Source organism: Passer domesticus, chromosome 1 (genome assembly GCF_036417665.1).
Source record: "Passer domesticus isolate bPasDom1 chromosome 1, bPasDom1.hap1, whole genome shotgun sequence".
Taxonomy (NCBI): Eukaryota; Metazoa; Chordata; class Aves; order Passeriformes; family Passeridae; genus Passer; species Passer domesticus.
In genome coordinates, this window is record NC_087474.1 from 53,887,022 (window position 1) to 53,900,572 (window position 13,551).

The 13,551-nt window shown below is 36.6% G+C and overlaps 1 protein-coding gene across 30 annotated transcripts in view; it reads left to right on the plus strand.

The window, feature by feature from the left end:
• The window catches only part of GOLGA4 (golgin A4), a 77,524-nt gene that overhangs the window by 35,360 nt on the left and 28,613 nt on the right, over window positions 1-13,551 (plus strand). For 26 of the 30 annotated variants that reach the window (XR_010362683.1, XR_010362684.1, XR_010362687.1 and 23 more), the window contains 5 exons: window positions 820-915; window positions 1,710-1,857; window positions 9,076-9,254; window positions 10,275-10,406; window positions 12,517-12,672. Coding sequence is in view for 19 of the 30 variants with exons in the window: in XM_064420903.1 (XP_064276973.1) it covers window positions 820-915; window positions 1,710-1,857; window positions 9,076-9,254; window positions 10,275-10,406; window positions 12,517-12,672 (711 nt within the window). In the remaining 11 variants the exon portion in view is untranslated. The remainder of the gene's footprint in view (window positions 1-819; window positions 916-1,709; window positions 1,858-9,075; window positions 9,255-10,274; window positions 10,407-12,516; window positions 12,673-13,551) is intronic. The other 4 variants (XM_064420894.1, XM_064420934.1, XM_064420925.1 and 1 more) reach the window with 1 other exon arrangement.

The window sequence follows — 13,551 nt, forward strand, 5'->3', positions numbered from 1 at the left end:
ATTATTCTAGAGTGGTGAAGTAGGGTATGAAAACTTACTGTATAAATAATCAGAATGATATTAGAAATAAGTAGTTGTGGGAAATTGGGGTGAGAAAAAGACTGTCTTAACACAGAAGACAGAAGGTAAAGTGAGAAAAGTGGAGTAGAGCTAAACCTTTAAGACATAGTGAATGAGGCATTAATTATGTAAATTAAGAGAAAGAAGATGAAGGCAGGACAGGGTGATCACAATATAGTGAACATAAGTGCAGTCCCAAAGCTAATAAATTAATACTTTGCTCAATTTTCCTTTTAAGGCCATTAATGCTGAGTGTGGAGCATCAGTAAGGAGGCTAATAGTAATGAAATATGAAAATGTGCTAAGTATAGCTGTACTTAACTTTAGTTATGGAGATCAGATTCCTGTCTCTGTCTTCATCTCTGAGCACTAGCCTGGTTTGAAAAAGCCCCGAAAGACTTGAGTGTTTTAATGACATTTTCTAGAACATGGCTAGTAACAATCATTGATACTGCATTGCTGAGATCCTCTTGTAAACCAAGGTGCAGGGAATAGAGCAGAAATCTTAAACATATTTCTTGTTTTACTTTACCAACTCAGACCTCCATGTGTGGAAACTCTTAACAAAGCCTTCAGATCTCTGAATTATTACAGAAGCCATAAAGGCAGCCTACCTCTGGGAGACGTAAAAGTAATTTAAAACTGCCCACTTCAGTTTCCCTTTATTGTGTTCTGTGTTCTTCCTCCAATGCATAGTGCAGGGTCAGAGCCAAAGCTAAGCTGTTTTTCAACCAACTTGTGGTTGGGATCTTTTTTTAGGACCTTCACATGGCTGAGAAGACTAAACTGATTACACAGCTACGTGATGCAAAGAATTTGATTGAACAGCTAGAACAAGACAAGGTAAACAAAACTGTAAGTTTTGATGAAGATTGTTTAAAACACAAAATATCTAGCTCTTGGTATTAGAAGCTGGTTTTAGTTGTCTGATAGTTTCATCTACGTTTTAATAAACAAGTAATTTAAGCTACTTAATAATTTTATTGTATATATACCATAAGATATGTCTGTTAAATTATACTTAATACTGCAACATGACATTATATAGGATGAAGCAGGATATGCCGAATACATCCTTCATGCCAATTCTAAAACAAACAAAGAAACCCCAAATACAAATGAAGACGAAATGCAATTAAATTAATTTTAAAATAACCAGTAAAGGAATTGTGCTTTCGATAGACAATAAGGAATTTGTCAGGTTTTCACTCCTTAAAAGTTTTTTAATCACAGTCTTGGTACCTGGAGTAACTTCTGGTGGTGTCATAAGCAACATGATTAACATTGTATGGTGTATTTTCGAAGGAGAAGCATGGACTCTACAATGCTTTTAGTTTGGGTTTGTTTACAGAATACATGTTTCAAAGGAAAGTGTCTGTACTAGAAGGAGGAAGTTTTAGGATAGCCTGTGTTTGATGGAGTTCTTTTCACCACTAGATAAATTTGGATACTCTTAAAAATATTCCCTATTCTTATCTTCATTTTGCTAGCATTTTCTGTGTTCTGACATAGAAAAATCCTATGATATGTGGTCTCATAATAAGAGACTACAGTTTATTCCTAGAAAGGATTGTGCCCTGGCTTGAAATTGTTTCAGGTATATGTCTTATTTATTTGCTAGCTTTTTATCGCAAGGATCTTTTCCTTAGGGCATGGTAATTGCAGAGACAAAGCGGCAAATGCATGAAACATTGGAAATGAAGGAGGAGGAGGTAGCCCAACTGCGTGCCCGAATCAAGCAAATAACTACAAAAGGCGAGGAATTAAAAGAGCAGAAAGAAAAATCTGAAAAAACTGGTAAGAATATACCTAGATTATTTGCTTTCACATTTGTACATCAGAAAGCTTCAGTGTGGTCTTTTTCTACAGTTGTTTTTGGAATGGATATTAAGAGATGCTCTTTTTTCTGTTGTTCTACACATCACCTGTGGTATCATTACTAACTGCATTTATGGACAGCAGAGTTTAGGGATGCTTTTGACTGATTTGTCTGTTACCAATAAAACTGGATTTAGGAAAGAAACTTCTGAAAGGCAAGGGCCTTGTTTGTATGGGAAAAAAATTGATGGAGTATTCATCTGGTCTACCTTAAGAAAAAAACCTTGCAACTACCTATAAATTGTCATTATAATGCTACCAGGAGTTCACATAGAAAACATAGCAGTGAGTGTATAAGAGTTTGTGAAGGAGTAAAAGTTTTATAACCATAGTAAGCATTTTCTTTCAATTATTTTAATGGAAACATTTCTGATTTAAGTGAAATGGCAGTGATGATTCCTTTTGCCTCAGGCTTCTAACAGAGGAGCATTTATGTAACTGTTAATATGATGTAGTTTGCTTTTTATGGAAATTAGGTAACATTATGTGTGCTTGGAGTTCTAGTTTTGCATGAAATGAAGTTTAACTATTGTTTTTTAAACAGTGAAATTCTTTCATACTACATCAGAATTCTCTTAGAATAATTTAATTTGTTCTCATGGGCATGCAAAGAAGCTCACTGTTTAGGCAAAAGCTCAGGTGTTACTTTGAATAAAATATTACACATACTTTCTTTCTCTAAAAAGCAATGAAGAGTTCAAACAATGCAGCTCATAGTGGTTTATTTTAAATCTATATAGATTTAGATTAGAACTTGCAGTTTTAAAGATTAATTTGGATAGATCATTCTGCTGTAATGCAGAAATCCAGCTGGAACATCTGTCTTATGAATGTAACAAACACTTTCATTAGATGCCTTCCTTTCCTATCCTTTCAAGGTTGCATGTGTCTATTTAGTTCTGAAAATTCATAATTTAGAAGTCAGTCAGTCCTACTAAAGTTGTATTTTGTTTGGTAGGAAGCTCTTCGTGATTAAAAAAAAGAAGGTGAAGAATCATTTAATACTTCTGTAGATATGAAGTTATTATCACAGTTGTATGCAATAGTGTTTCTTGAGGCAGGAGAAACAATTAAGAATTATTAATGTGCTATCCACACACGCTAATTAATACAGTATTTCTTCAAGTTTGTCTGGCCAGAAGCTGAAATGATTCTGTAGACAACTGGAAATCTTTCTGTTGTAATGAGAAGTAATTTAATTTGAATGAATATTGAGTACACTATGCTTTTCTAGGGAAAGATTTGTGTGTTAAATGTGCTCTTTTTTAAACAAAAATTTTAAGTACTTTGGTTGATTTTACAGTGCATAAATATCAACTTTATCTTTGAGTGCATTTATTTATTCTAGTATTTTAAGCATGCATATATGTGTGTTGGAACCCTTGGAAAATTAGTTAAGACTGCTTTTAAGACGGAATTGTATGGCGACCTTTATTAGATTTTTTTATTACATCCTTGACTTAATGCATTCCAAAAATATTGTAATCTACAGTGTTGGTGTGGTTCAGTACAGTTGAACTAAATTATTTGAGAAACCACCTTGCATACCAGGAGAGCATAAAATTACTTTTTAGGCCTCAGCCTTTGAGTTGTAATGGTTTTATGAATTGGGCAATTTCATGTATTTGAGGTCAACATTTAAAGTTCTGCTTTTAGGATAGTTAATATGAGGTGACTTTCATAGAACCACAGAATTGGCAAGGTTGGAATGGACCACAGTGTATCATCTGGTCCAACCTCCCTGCTCTGCTAGGGTCATCATAGACCACATGGCACAGAACCGCATCTAGACTGTTAAATTCTAGTTATCTTTTTCTATATAATGGTTTAGTGAAGAACTGAAACCATGGAGTGAAGTAGAAATGTTAATTTCATTTATGTTATAGTAAAATAATAATAAGCATAATACACTTGAAATTTACTTTTGTAGTTCTGCTTGGAGACTAAAAAGTGGTATAGTTTTCCATATCATCTTGTCTACAGTTACATCTCTGGCATTTTACTTTGTAAATCAGTGCCGGGGTCGGCTGTTGCTTGTCTCTGCCCCAGCACGGGAAAAAGTGGTTCTGGGTAGGCCGCGCTCTCGAAGAAGGAGTCTGGACTCTTGGTTTAGGTCTTCAGTCGAGTTTATTATTTCTTATCTACAGAGATTTTCTGTCTGTCCAGCCGAGGTCTGATCAGCAAGACAGCCAAAGGCACTCTCTCCCGCCCACGAGGCGGTTGTCTCTTTTATAATGAAAATTACGTATTCGATATTTACCTTTACTTCCCAATACTTTCTGCCCTTGTTGGCAAGTGTACTCTTTCTATGAACCAATCCACACATACCAACATCATCCTGAACATGGATGCCAAGGAGAAGAAAGAAGAAGGACGGGGCACGCCCAAATTCCTCCATCTTCGGACTCCTGATCCATGTACAGAATTCTAGACCCCCCTGTACAACACATAAAACCCCCCTGTACAGTGCATTCTAACTTAATTTCTAACAAGTGAATAACATCCCCTCACCATTTAGACATGAAATTCTCTCATCTCCTCACCTTCAGGTGTCATTTCTTTAAAAGGATCAAAGTCAAGCCACCAGGTACTTTTGGCAACATTCCAGGGCCTCCGAGCCCCCCAAGGGTTGTCTCGGTAACTCTGGACATCTGGAGTGATGTACTGAGTTCCCACAAATCAGGACTTTAGTGAATTGCTCCAGTGTTTGATTTAATGTGAATACATTTTTGTGTAATGAAATCATGAAAAGATATGTATGCTTATTTTTTGTTGTGTACAAAACAGTATAAACTGTAATTTGGTCTCCCCAGTTAAGTTCTTTTTGTAGTTAGAGGTGCATTATGTTGAAATCTCTCAGAGCATCTTGTTTTTGTGCATCCACACATGCCAATAAGTGAATCATAGTGCCTTTCCCAAGCCTTGTATGAACAGGACTGGGGTAAAGGCACTGTTTTTTTTACATCACACTTTGGGTACTTGAACTGGTTTCTAAAAAGTAAATTCTGTGCTTCTCAGACACTTCTACTTGAGGTAACTGCAACACATTTCTTTTTTTCCTGGAGCAAGGATCTTTTTAGTATTTGTGAATTTCCAGCTAAACTTAAGTTTTTCCTCTTGAGATGACCTAGCATAAGTACTTTATGACTTCTCAGGATGCAGATACTGACTTACTAATAGTCTATGAGCAAACAAAGTCTTTAGAGAGCAAATCTTATTTGTAGGCAGCATTTCTATTGCAAACTTAATTTAACATATGCTTTGCACCTTTCTCCAGTGAAAGAAAAGGCTTGGATTGTGCATTTAAAATCCTGCCTATATGCGCAAATTAGCTATAGGAATGATTTCAACCTTTTTTTTCCAAAATTTGCACTCGATGCCTGCTCTCAGAAATTGAACGTGAATCCCTCCTTTACCAGCCAGTTTACAAAGCTGGTTTGTTTCCTTCACAATGTTTAGCACCAGGAGGCACTCTAGCCAAAGAGAAAAGGTATGCAGCGCCAGCAGAGGAAACCAGAAGGCTTTGCGGTGCAAAGTGTTGCTCTGGGTGGGAGGGGCAAGGTGAAGGGAACCGAGACTGGTACTTTGGAGTGGTGTAGGGAAAGTAGTCAACTGTCCACCACACGTTGTATAACAAAAAAAGGTTTGCAAACCTTGCACACCTTAAACTCTGCTCAGACTAATTTTTTGTGATTTACATACTGCACAGGAAGGTTTTCAATTTGTCTGGCTTTGTCACATGAATGGGGTTTTGCAAGACGAACCTGAGACTGTTGGTGTGCTTGTTTCTACTTCTGATTTGCTAATATGCCTTTGTGAGACTTCATTCAACCAGTACTTGGTTGAAAGATCTTCCCTGAACAGAGTTCTGCAGGCTGCAGAAGAATGCAGAGGCAGTGCCTTTACTCTCTACATTCAGAGTAGCTATATTTAAATAAAAACATGAACTTTATTTCATATTTTGATACAAAGAATTAAAATCTCTCACAGATTAAAAGTAACAGTGATAGTAGAAACCACATTCTGTCTGTTTGATGATAGTTTAGCCCTCTGCTGGTTTGAAACTTGATTGTGTCCTGCTACACTAGAATTAACTCCTTTGAATGAAAATATTGTGTTTTGCTTAAGGGCTAAATGTGCCTGAGATGCATATAATTTAACTTTTAGAGACCCAGCTGTGTTTTTGTGAAGTATTGCTTCTTTGTGCTTTCATACCCTCTTGGCTTTTTAACTATCAGCTTTTGTCTAGTTTTTGTATTAGCATCCTGCTTGTGATTACGATGATGCAGCTTTTGTACTGCATGGTTCTCAGCAATTCCATATCAGTAGTCAATCCTATTGTGAACCTGGATCTTCTCTTTGGCTAATCTGTGGGCTATGGCAAATGTATTCTCTTTCCTTTTGCAGAAGGAAAGAGAATACAAATGAAAATAAATGAAAATTAAAATAACATTTTTCTCAAATGAAAATAACATATATGATGCTCAGAACAAGAATCAGAAAATGTGTATGGAAAAGTGAAATAACTCAATGTTCTACTTGCAGGCTTTAGTTTCCAGCTATACTTGGCAAAGGTCCTCAGGGTGGGGTGGATTTTTGTTTTGTTTTATATTTTTTTTGCTTGTTTGGTTCGGCTTTTGTTTGGTTTTGAAAAAACATGATGCTGTTATACTGAATGACTTTGCCAGTTTTGCTTGGCTTTCTTTTGTTAGGACTGAGAAGAGCATCAGGGAAGTCATTACCATTCTCCAAACACAGTTTTGCATTATTCTGCAGTATTCATAATCTACTTCTTCCTGGTGTCGCAAGGGGGGAGAACTTGAGTCCTGTAGATGGCACGTGGCAAAATGCCTTCATAGGGCTGTGATGAACTGTGCAAAATAAGGAACTGTAAGCCTTGTGCATGCTTGTGTTACATTTTAGACTGTTTCTGCTTGAAATAATCTCTTGTGATCTTAATTTTTTTGTAATAGTTTTAGCATTTAAGCAGAACCAGAAGTGGAATAGTGGATACAGTGGTCTGCTTTGGTATTGCCAGAGTCAATAACAGCCCCATTGTCCTTAAAACATGATTGTTGCTGTGAGTAGTCAGAAAAAGGCTTCCTCAAAAAACAAGAAAATTCCATAGAAGGTCAGAATTTGGGTGAATCCAGTTTTATGGAGTTAAGTTACTTGAAAATATATTTGCAGCGCTGCCTCAAAAGCATAGCCTGTGGTTAAAATCTTCAGTTTTTAATGTTGTCAAAAGATGTGGAATGGAAATTATTGCTCACTTCTCAAATACATGCTTGAATGTTATTAAAGATAATTTCAAAAAAAGCAAAGATTGCCATAGCTGCTGTGAATGCCTACTAACTAATGATGAATCAATAAAACTAGAGATGTGAGAGTCTATTATGATTTTCTTTTGGGAACAGAATTTATTGGAAAAAAGCTTAGCCTACTAAATAACACTTCCGCAGTTTTTTTTTTCCTGTTTTCTTGCAAAATAAAGTCCAAGTATAATAGAATAATAAGTCCAGGGTGTAATAGAATAATATACTTTTAGAGGCTTGTGCTCTGATAAATTACAGTTTTGATAGTGGCATTCTGATTTTGAATTTGACAGAGGTGTTTTGCCAAAATTCTGTTCTGCTAAGTGCTAACTGTATAGTAGGATGTTCTGAGACTGGAGTGGTGGAGGTGGTAGAGTGCTGCAACCTTCCCAGAGAAGCGTCTTTAAGAGGATGTCCTGGGTGTACAGCCACGTATCACTCTTGCCAAGTGATTTCAGCTCTTGAGTGATTTCAGCCACGAGCGATACTGAAGGAAGGGACAGAGTCTTTGTATGGGGTTGCACGGAGGGTGTTCATTGAGCTTTTACTGTGAAGGGGTCCAGGGATAAAGAAGTCCTTTCGGCAAAGAGAGCAGGGGTTTATATAGGGATAGCAAGGAGTGGGGCAGAACATCAGAACGAATGAGATGAGGGTACAGGGGTGGAACAAGGGGGAAGGGCCAATGGGATACATAGGATCAACACACCGCAGCAATGCATTCTGGAGGAAGGCTTTTTTCCTCACCATCACCAGAAGTTGAAGGGTTGTCCCTCCAGGGGTGCGTGGTAAGTTTTTCCCCAGCCGGTTTACCATCCTCCACAGTTTCCCACATTCATGATCCATTCAGGAAAAGATATTTCCCTAATTGAACTCTAGTCTTCTGTAATTCTGTATAGACTATGACATCAGTTGTAGTGAGTTTTAGGGGTATTGAATAAATAAACAAGCTCACAATACTGGAATTTATTTGCTTTCTTTTTATATCTAAATTATCATCTGTGTAGTGAATAAAATATGTTAGAATACTTCTCCTTAGCATGAGATGAAGCTGTGGAATTATTGCTTTTATTTTGTAAATTAAAATGTGTTTCAGTGGATTTGTGCATCCTGAGCAACAGTAAATAAATCTCAACACTGCAGCTTGAGTGTTCTTTTGAAACAACTTAGAGCTATTCAAGTTTTCTAGGAGCAATTCTTAACTTTTAATTTTTTTATTTTTACATCTTATTTGTGAAGTTAGAAGTGCCAGACAGTCAGCTCCTACGCTGATAGAAGTGTACATTAAATGTAAATAGTGAGATAATGAAATTAGCAAAGTCATCTCTGTGGACTCTATAAAACACAGTTTAAAGAAATGATTCTCTGGGTTTTGCTGTTTGGAATTACTCTTAGGTATATAAAGTGCCTGATATTACTGGTGTTCTATTCAGGAGAAGCTCTTCATGACCCGCTAATAACTGACTTGCATAGTAGTCATTCTTGTTTTGTTTTTGTCTGCTTGTTTTAGTGTGAATTACCTTTCTTTGTGCAGCTATTTTCCACTTCTTCAAAGTTTACTCAGCAGGTATAGGCAGAAGAGGAGTGTTATAGTTCATTCATTAATATGGTTTATGCATTTTATAGTGATTTTAGGCAAAGAAATAAAAGCTACGGGATGTATTGGAAGAAATTCACATCTATTTGTCAGTTCTATTTGCTTTCTAGAAATTAAACATATGAATTCTTGATGAATTCCTAAGTTCATTCTTCTCTTTTTGTGAAATTCTTCTATCAAAATATATAGATATTTCTCAATTATCATATACACTTTTTTTCTTTACAGCTTTTGAAGAGCTTGAGAAGGCTGTAAGTATTGCCCAAAAGACAGAGGAAGCCCGGAAAAAACTGCAAACAGAAATGGAGGAAAAAATTAAAGCAGTAGAAAAGGCAAGTGAAGAAGAGAGAGTAAATCTTCAGCGGGAATTAACCAGAGCGAAACAAGAGGTGGTTGAAATTATGAAGGTAAAAACTTTATTACAGTTGAGCCATTGTTGTAAAATATATCAGTATGACAGAACTGTGTTATTAAGCTCTTGCTGGTTAATAAAACCCATAAAAATTATTTTCTGTGATTAAAGATTTACTTAATGAAAAACAGTAAAACTCTTCATAGGTGTTTTTGCTTCAGCAGTTTAAATCAGTAAATTAATGGCATGTAAAAATAAATAGTATTACTCTTTGCTTCGCAGTATTTAATAAAATTGTTTATGAGAAGTATACTTGAGACTTTAAATAGAGACAAGAAGACATTAGTGGCAGGAAGTTCACACATCTCCACCAGGATCTTGGGTTTTAATCTCTTTTAGCTTTTAATCATTATCCTAGCTGAGTATGTGCAAATGTTTAAGAACTTATTGCCATATTGTTTGTGGGTTAAAAGTTTCTATAATTTGCTACATTTGGTGTATTTAGGTAGGAATTGCTGGAACACTTCACATGCTTTGAAAAGCTGTAAACACCCTTAAGTTACAGTTCTTGTAATGACATTCACAATGGTATAAATTTTTGTAAGAGAATACACTGATGATTTAAAGGGACCACTGACATGCTTTACATTATTATTAAATAAAGCACGTATGTAGGTTATAGATAACTGTCTACATAGAGTATCACCGCTTGATTTTCTGGCTCATAAAATAAGAATACTGTGAAAGCTACAAAAAAGTTCCTTTTCCAATGTATTATCATGTTTGAACTGAAAACACCAAGTTTGCCTTAGAAGAAGAGTCTTTAGAAACTGTGGTGTTTCCTTTAGTACAACTATGAAAGACTTGAGAAGGAAGATGGATAACTTCAAGTTTGAATGTAAGAACTGTCAGGACTTAATATTAAGCACTCCAAGTGATCATAACTTATTCAAAGGCAGCAAAGAGATGGTTCCAGTTTCTTCTGTCTGTCTGCACTATTTTCGTATTAGAAAAAATAGAAAGTGTTTTGTTAGTTAATATTTTGAAATCAGTTTTTTCTGACTTTGATTCACAGAAATCTTCAGAGGAACGAGTTGCTGAACTAGAAAAAATCCATAAAAAAGAACTGGCTACCAAAGATCAGGAGTTAAATGAGAAATTACAGGCTCAAGAAAAGGTATTCCAGGAGAAGATGAAGGCAGCTCTTGTAAGTAAACCTAAAATGCATAAAAAGACATTTCTCTAAGTGTGAGTTGGGATTAGAAGTCTTGAGTTGACATTGTTCCACAGTGAGAGTCCTCCGGTGCTCAAAGATAGGAGGCTTTCCAAAAGTCAAATAGCTCAGAGACTTCAGCAACATGAAAAGAAAGCAGCTGCAATGATCCAGACTGAGTAATGATAACTTATCACAGTCAGTGCTCAGTAACAGCTGTATCTTGTGGAAACTATTTAATTTTTTATTTTTTATTTTTTTAGACTTGCTTTTTTAATATCTTTCTATGGATCATTGGCAATTAGGCCAAAGAGCTAGAGTAAAAGAAATACAAAAAATAAGGCTGTTTGAAAAGTGTTTGTATAGTTATGTCTTGTTGTATTGTGTTATGTGAACAGAGTTAACTATTCATAGTGTTCGACATCAGAAAAATAATTTTCTTAGAGATCAAACCGGGAAGAATTGTTGGAATTCTTTGCGCTTTTTTCATGAACTGTAATCCACTATAGATAATTATGTAATTTTGCCTAAATATTGATATATATGTATATATATAATCTGTATATAGCTGTTACAAATAGTGGATTGGTTTTTGTGCCCCTCCATGATGGATAGTGACTAGAACTGAGAGACTTTGACAGCCCTGTCCTGAGTATATTTTTCTACCTGTTTCACAGGTTACTTCCTTAATTGTAAGAAACAAGCTTAAAAATATCTTAGCAGTGGAATCAAGTGAGAACAGACTTTATTCCTGTCTTGGTTTACAAGACGGATGTCTGCTATGGAAGGCAGAAGAAGCCCCCATGGAATGGAGAATGTAAACCCCCTCCCTCCGAAAGAATTTTTAGAATTGTGAAATTAAGGGGCTCTCAGGCAAAGATATGGGAATAGGAATAACAGTTCGTTACTAGTACAATAAAGTATACTAGTATAATAAAGCAAACAAAAACCATCAGCTTGGGCATTAACAACAAACAGAAACAGGGACCCAGTGACAGCCTTTGGCTGCGGCACTTTCCCCTTTGGTGTCATTACGGTCACAGCTGGCAGGGGTGCTGTTGGCTCCCAGTGGACAGGGTAGGCACTATGATTCCCCTGTGGCCGCTGGCCACGGGGGAAATTCCTGCTTTCGTCCTCACCACGTGTCCCACCATTCCTTCCAACCACCCAATATCCTAAAACTCTTAACAGACCAGGACGGGTCTGGTATAGCACTGGCGTGGAGTTCGCTTTCCTGTGCTGGAATTACAGAGTAATTCTCTGGCCAGAAATAGTTATGACTCACCCCTGTGAGTCATAACTATGTCAAATCCTGTGTTTTCTTTATCCAGCCTCCTGTTGTCTCTGGGCTTCAGCCTGCGACCACTGGTGGCTCTGGGAGTGTCCAATAGACTCCGTCAAATCTGTGGCATGGGCGCAACTCTTTTCAAAAACTCCTAGCACCACTGGGGCGAGGTGTTTATTGTGGGGAGAGCCCCCCAAAATTGTGAGAAATGGCTACTCACTTTTCATAAATTTAGAAAGGTTTATTAAGCCTTATCAAAAATACAATAGAAGACTGAATAGAGAAAATGTTATGGCACCAGGAGCAAAGGATTTTCCCCACCATGTGCTCACCCACACAGTGGAGGTTTTTGCCTTTTAACCCTTTCGCCCCTCCCACAATTCTGTCTATCGACTCCTTCTTCACTGTCCAGTGATGGAGTTTACTTCCTCAAATCCTAATTGGATGGCAGATGTCGCCATAGTAACAAACCGACCCTCCCAAATGTCCCAACCCTGGCTGTCTCTTGATAAAGGGGGCTAAAACATAACTATAAATCTATAAACTTTTCTTAATCTATGTACATGATATTTGTCTCTTAATTGTGAGAGCCAATCATCACATTACTCATCTATCACAAGGGGTTTCCAAGAAAAAAAAGAAGTCATTTATTGCAGTTATGTTTTCACAAATTGAATACAAACTCCATTTGTTTTTGTGTAGAAAATAAAGGTGATAAGTGTATGACTCCTATTAACTTGAAAATATCCTATCACAATGTTCTTGAAGGTGTGATGACTATGTTCATAGTTTGTTGTTTAGTTGTACTTCTTCATGCAGGAAAAAAATCAGAGTGAATGCTTAAAAGTCCTTCAAGAGCGAGAGCAGCAAGAATCTCTAGCCTTAGAAGAATTAGAGCTGCAAAAGAAAGCCATACAGTCTGAGTGTGACAAGAAAGTTGAGAAGATGCATCAAGAAGTAGAGACTTGTAGAACTGTGAGTAAAAATTCCAAAAGACTAAACATTTACAAGTATGTGTTTAACTGTGACAAGTTTGCAAATGGTGATTTGTTGTGATTGGGTTTTGTGGGATTAAAGTGACAAAAGCTTACTATATTGCCATGCTATTCTGCAGCCCCTAGGTTGGTTTTTTTTTTGAGATTAGGTGGCATGATGCCTTTAGAGGCTGCTCTGGAACAGAGGCTAGACAGAGCTAAGGTATTTATTAAAAGGCCTTAAAAGGATACAGCTTTGACAGTACAAGAGCCTGGCCAGGGCCACTCCCAAGATGTACTCAAAATGGTCACAAGGTTTCACACTTTTATCGATTTGCACATTGGGGTTAATTGTCCACGTACAGCTTCAGATTATGAAGTCCCATCCATCTTGTTTTCTCTCTTCAGTTCACTGTTGTTTATGCGTTTTTGGCCTGAAACTTGTAACGGTTGGCCTTGGTTTCAAGCTGGAAAAGGATTGTTTTGTCTACCTGCTCTGTGAAGAGAGCTTACTAACACTTAATATGAATCTCAAAGCTACACACCTAGGCAGCACATAATCTGAAAAATATGAAAGCTAAAACTTAAGGCATCAGCAAAATATAGAAATACATTCGCTTTATAGCATTGTGTGGGTTATGAATTTGTATCCATTGATTTAATTTTTAGGTATGTTATAAGGAGGAGTTAAATTTCAGGCTGTTTAATTTCTGAGTACTGCTACCTTACAAATGCTTATAAGGATACTTTAGTTAGTGTTACAAACGAGTGTTTGAAATCACTTAAAAAAATCAACAGCAAGAGTATCAGTGAAAATCAGATTTTTAATATTAAGCAACAGCACAACAAAGTTCGTTGGCAAGATCCAGTCTACTATTTA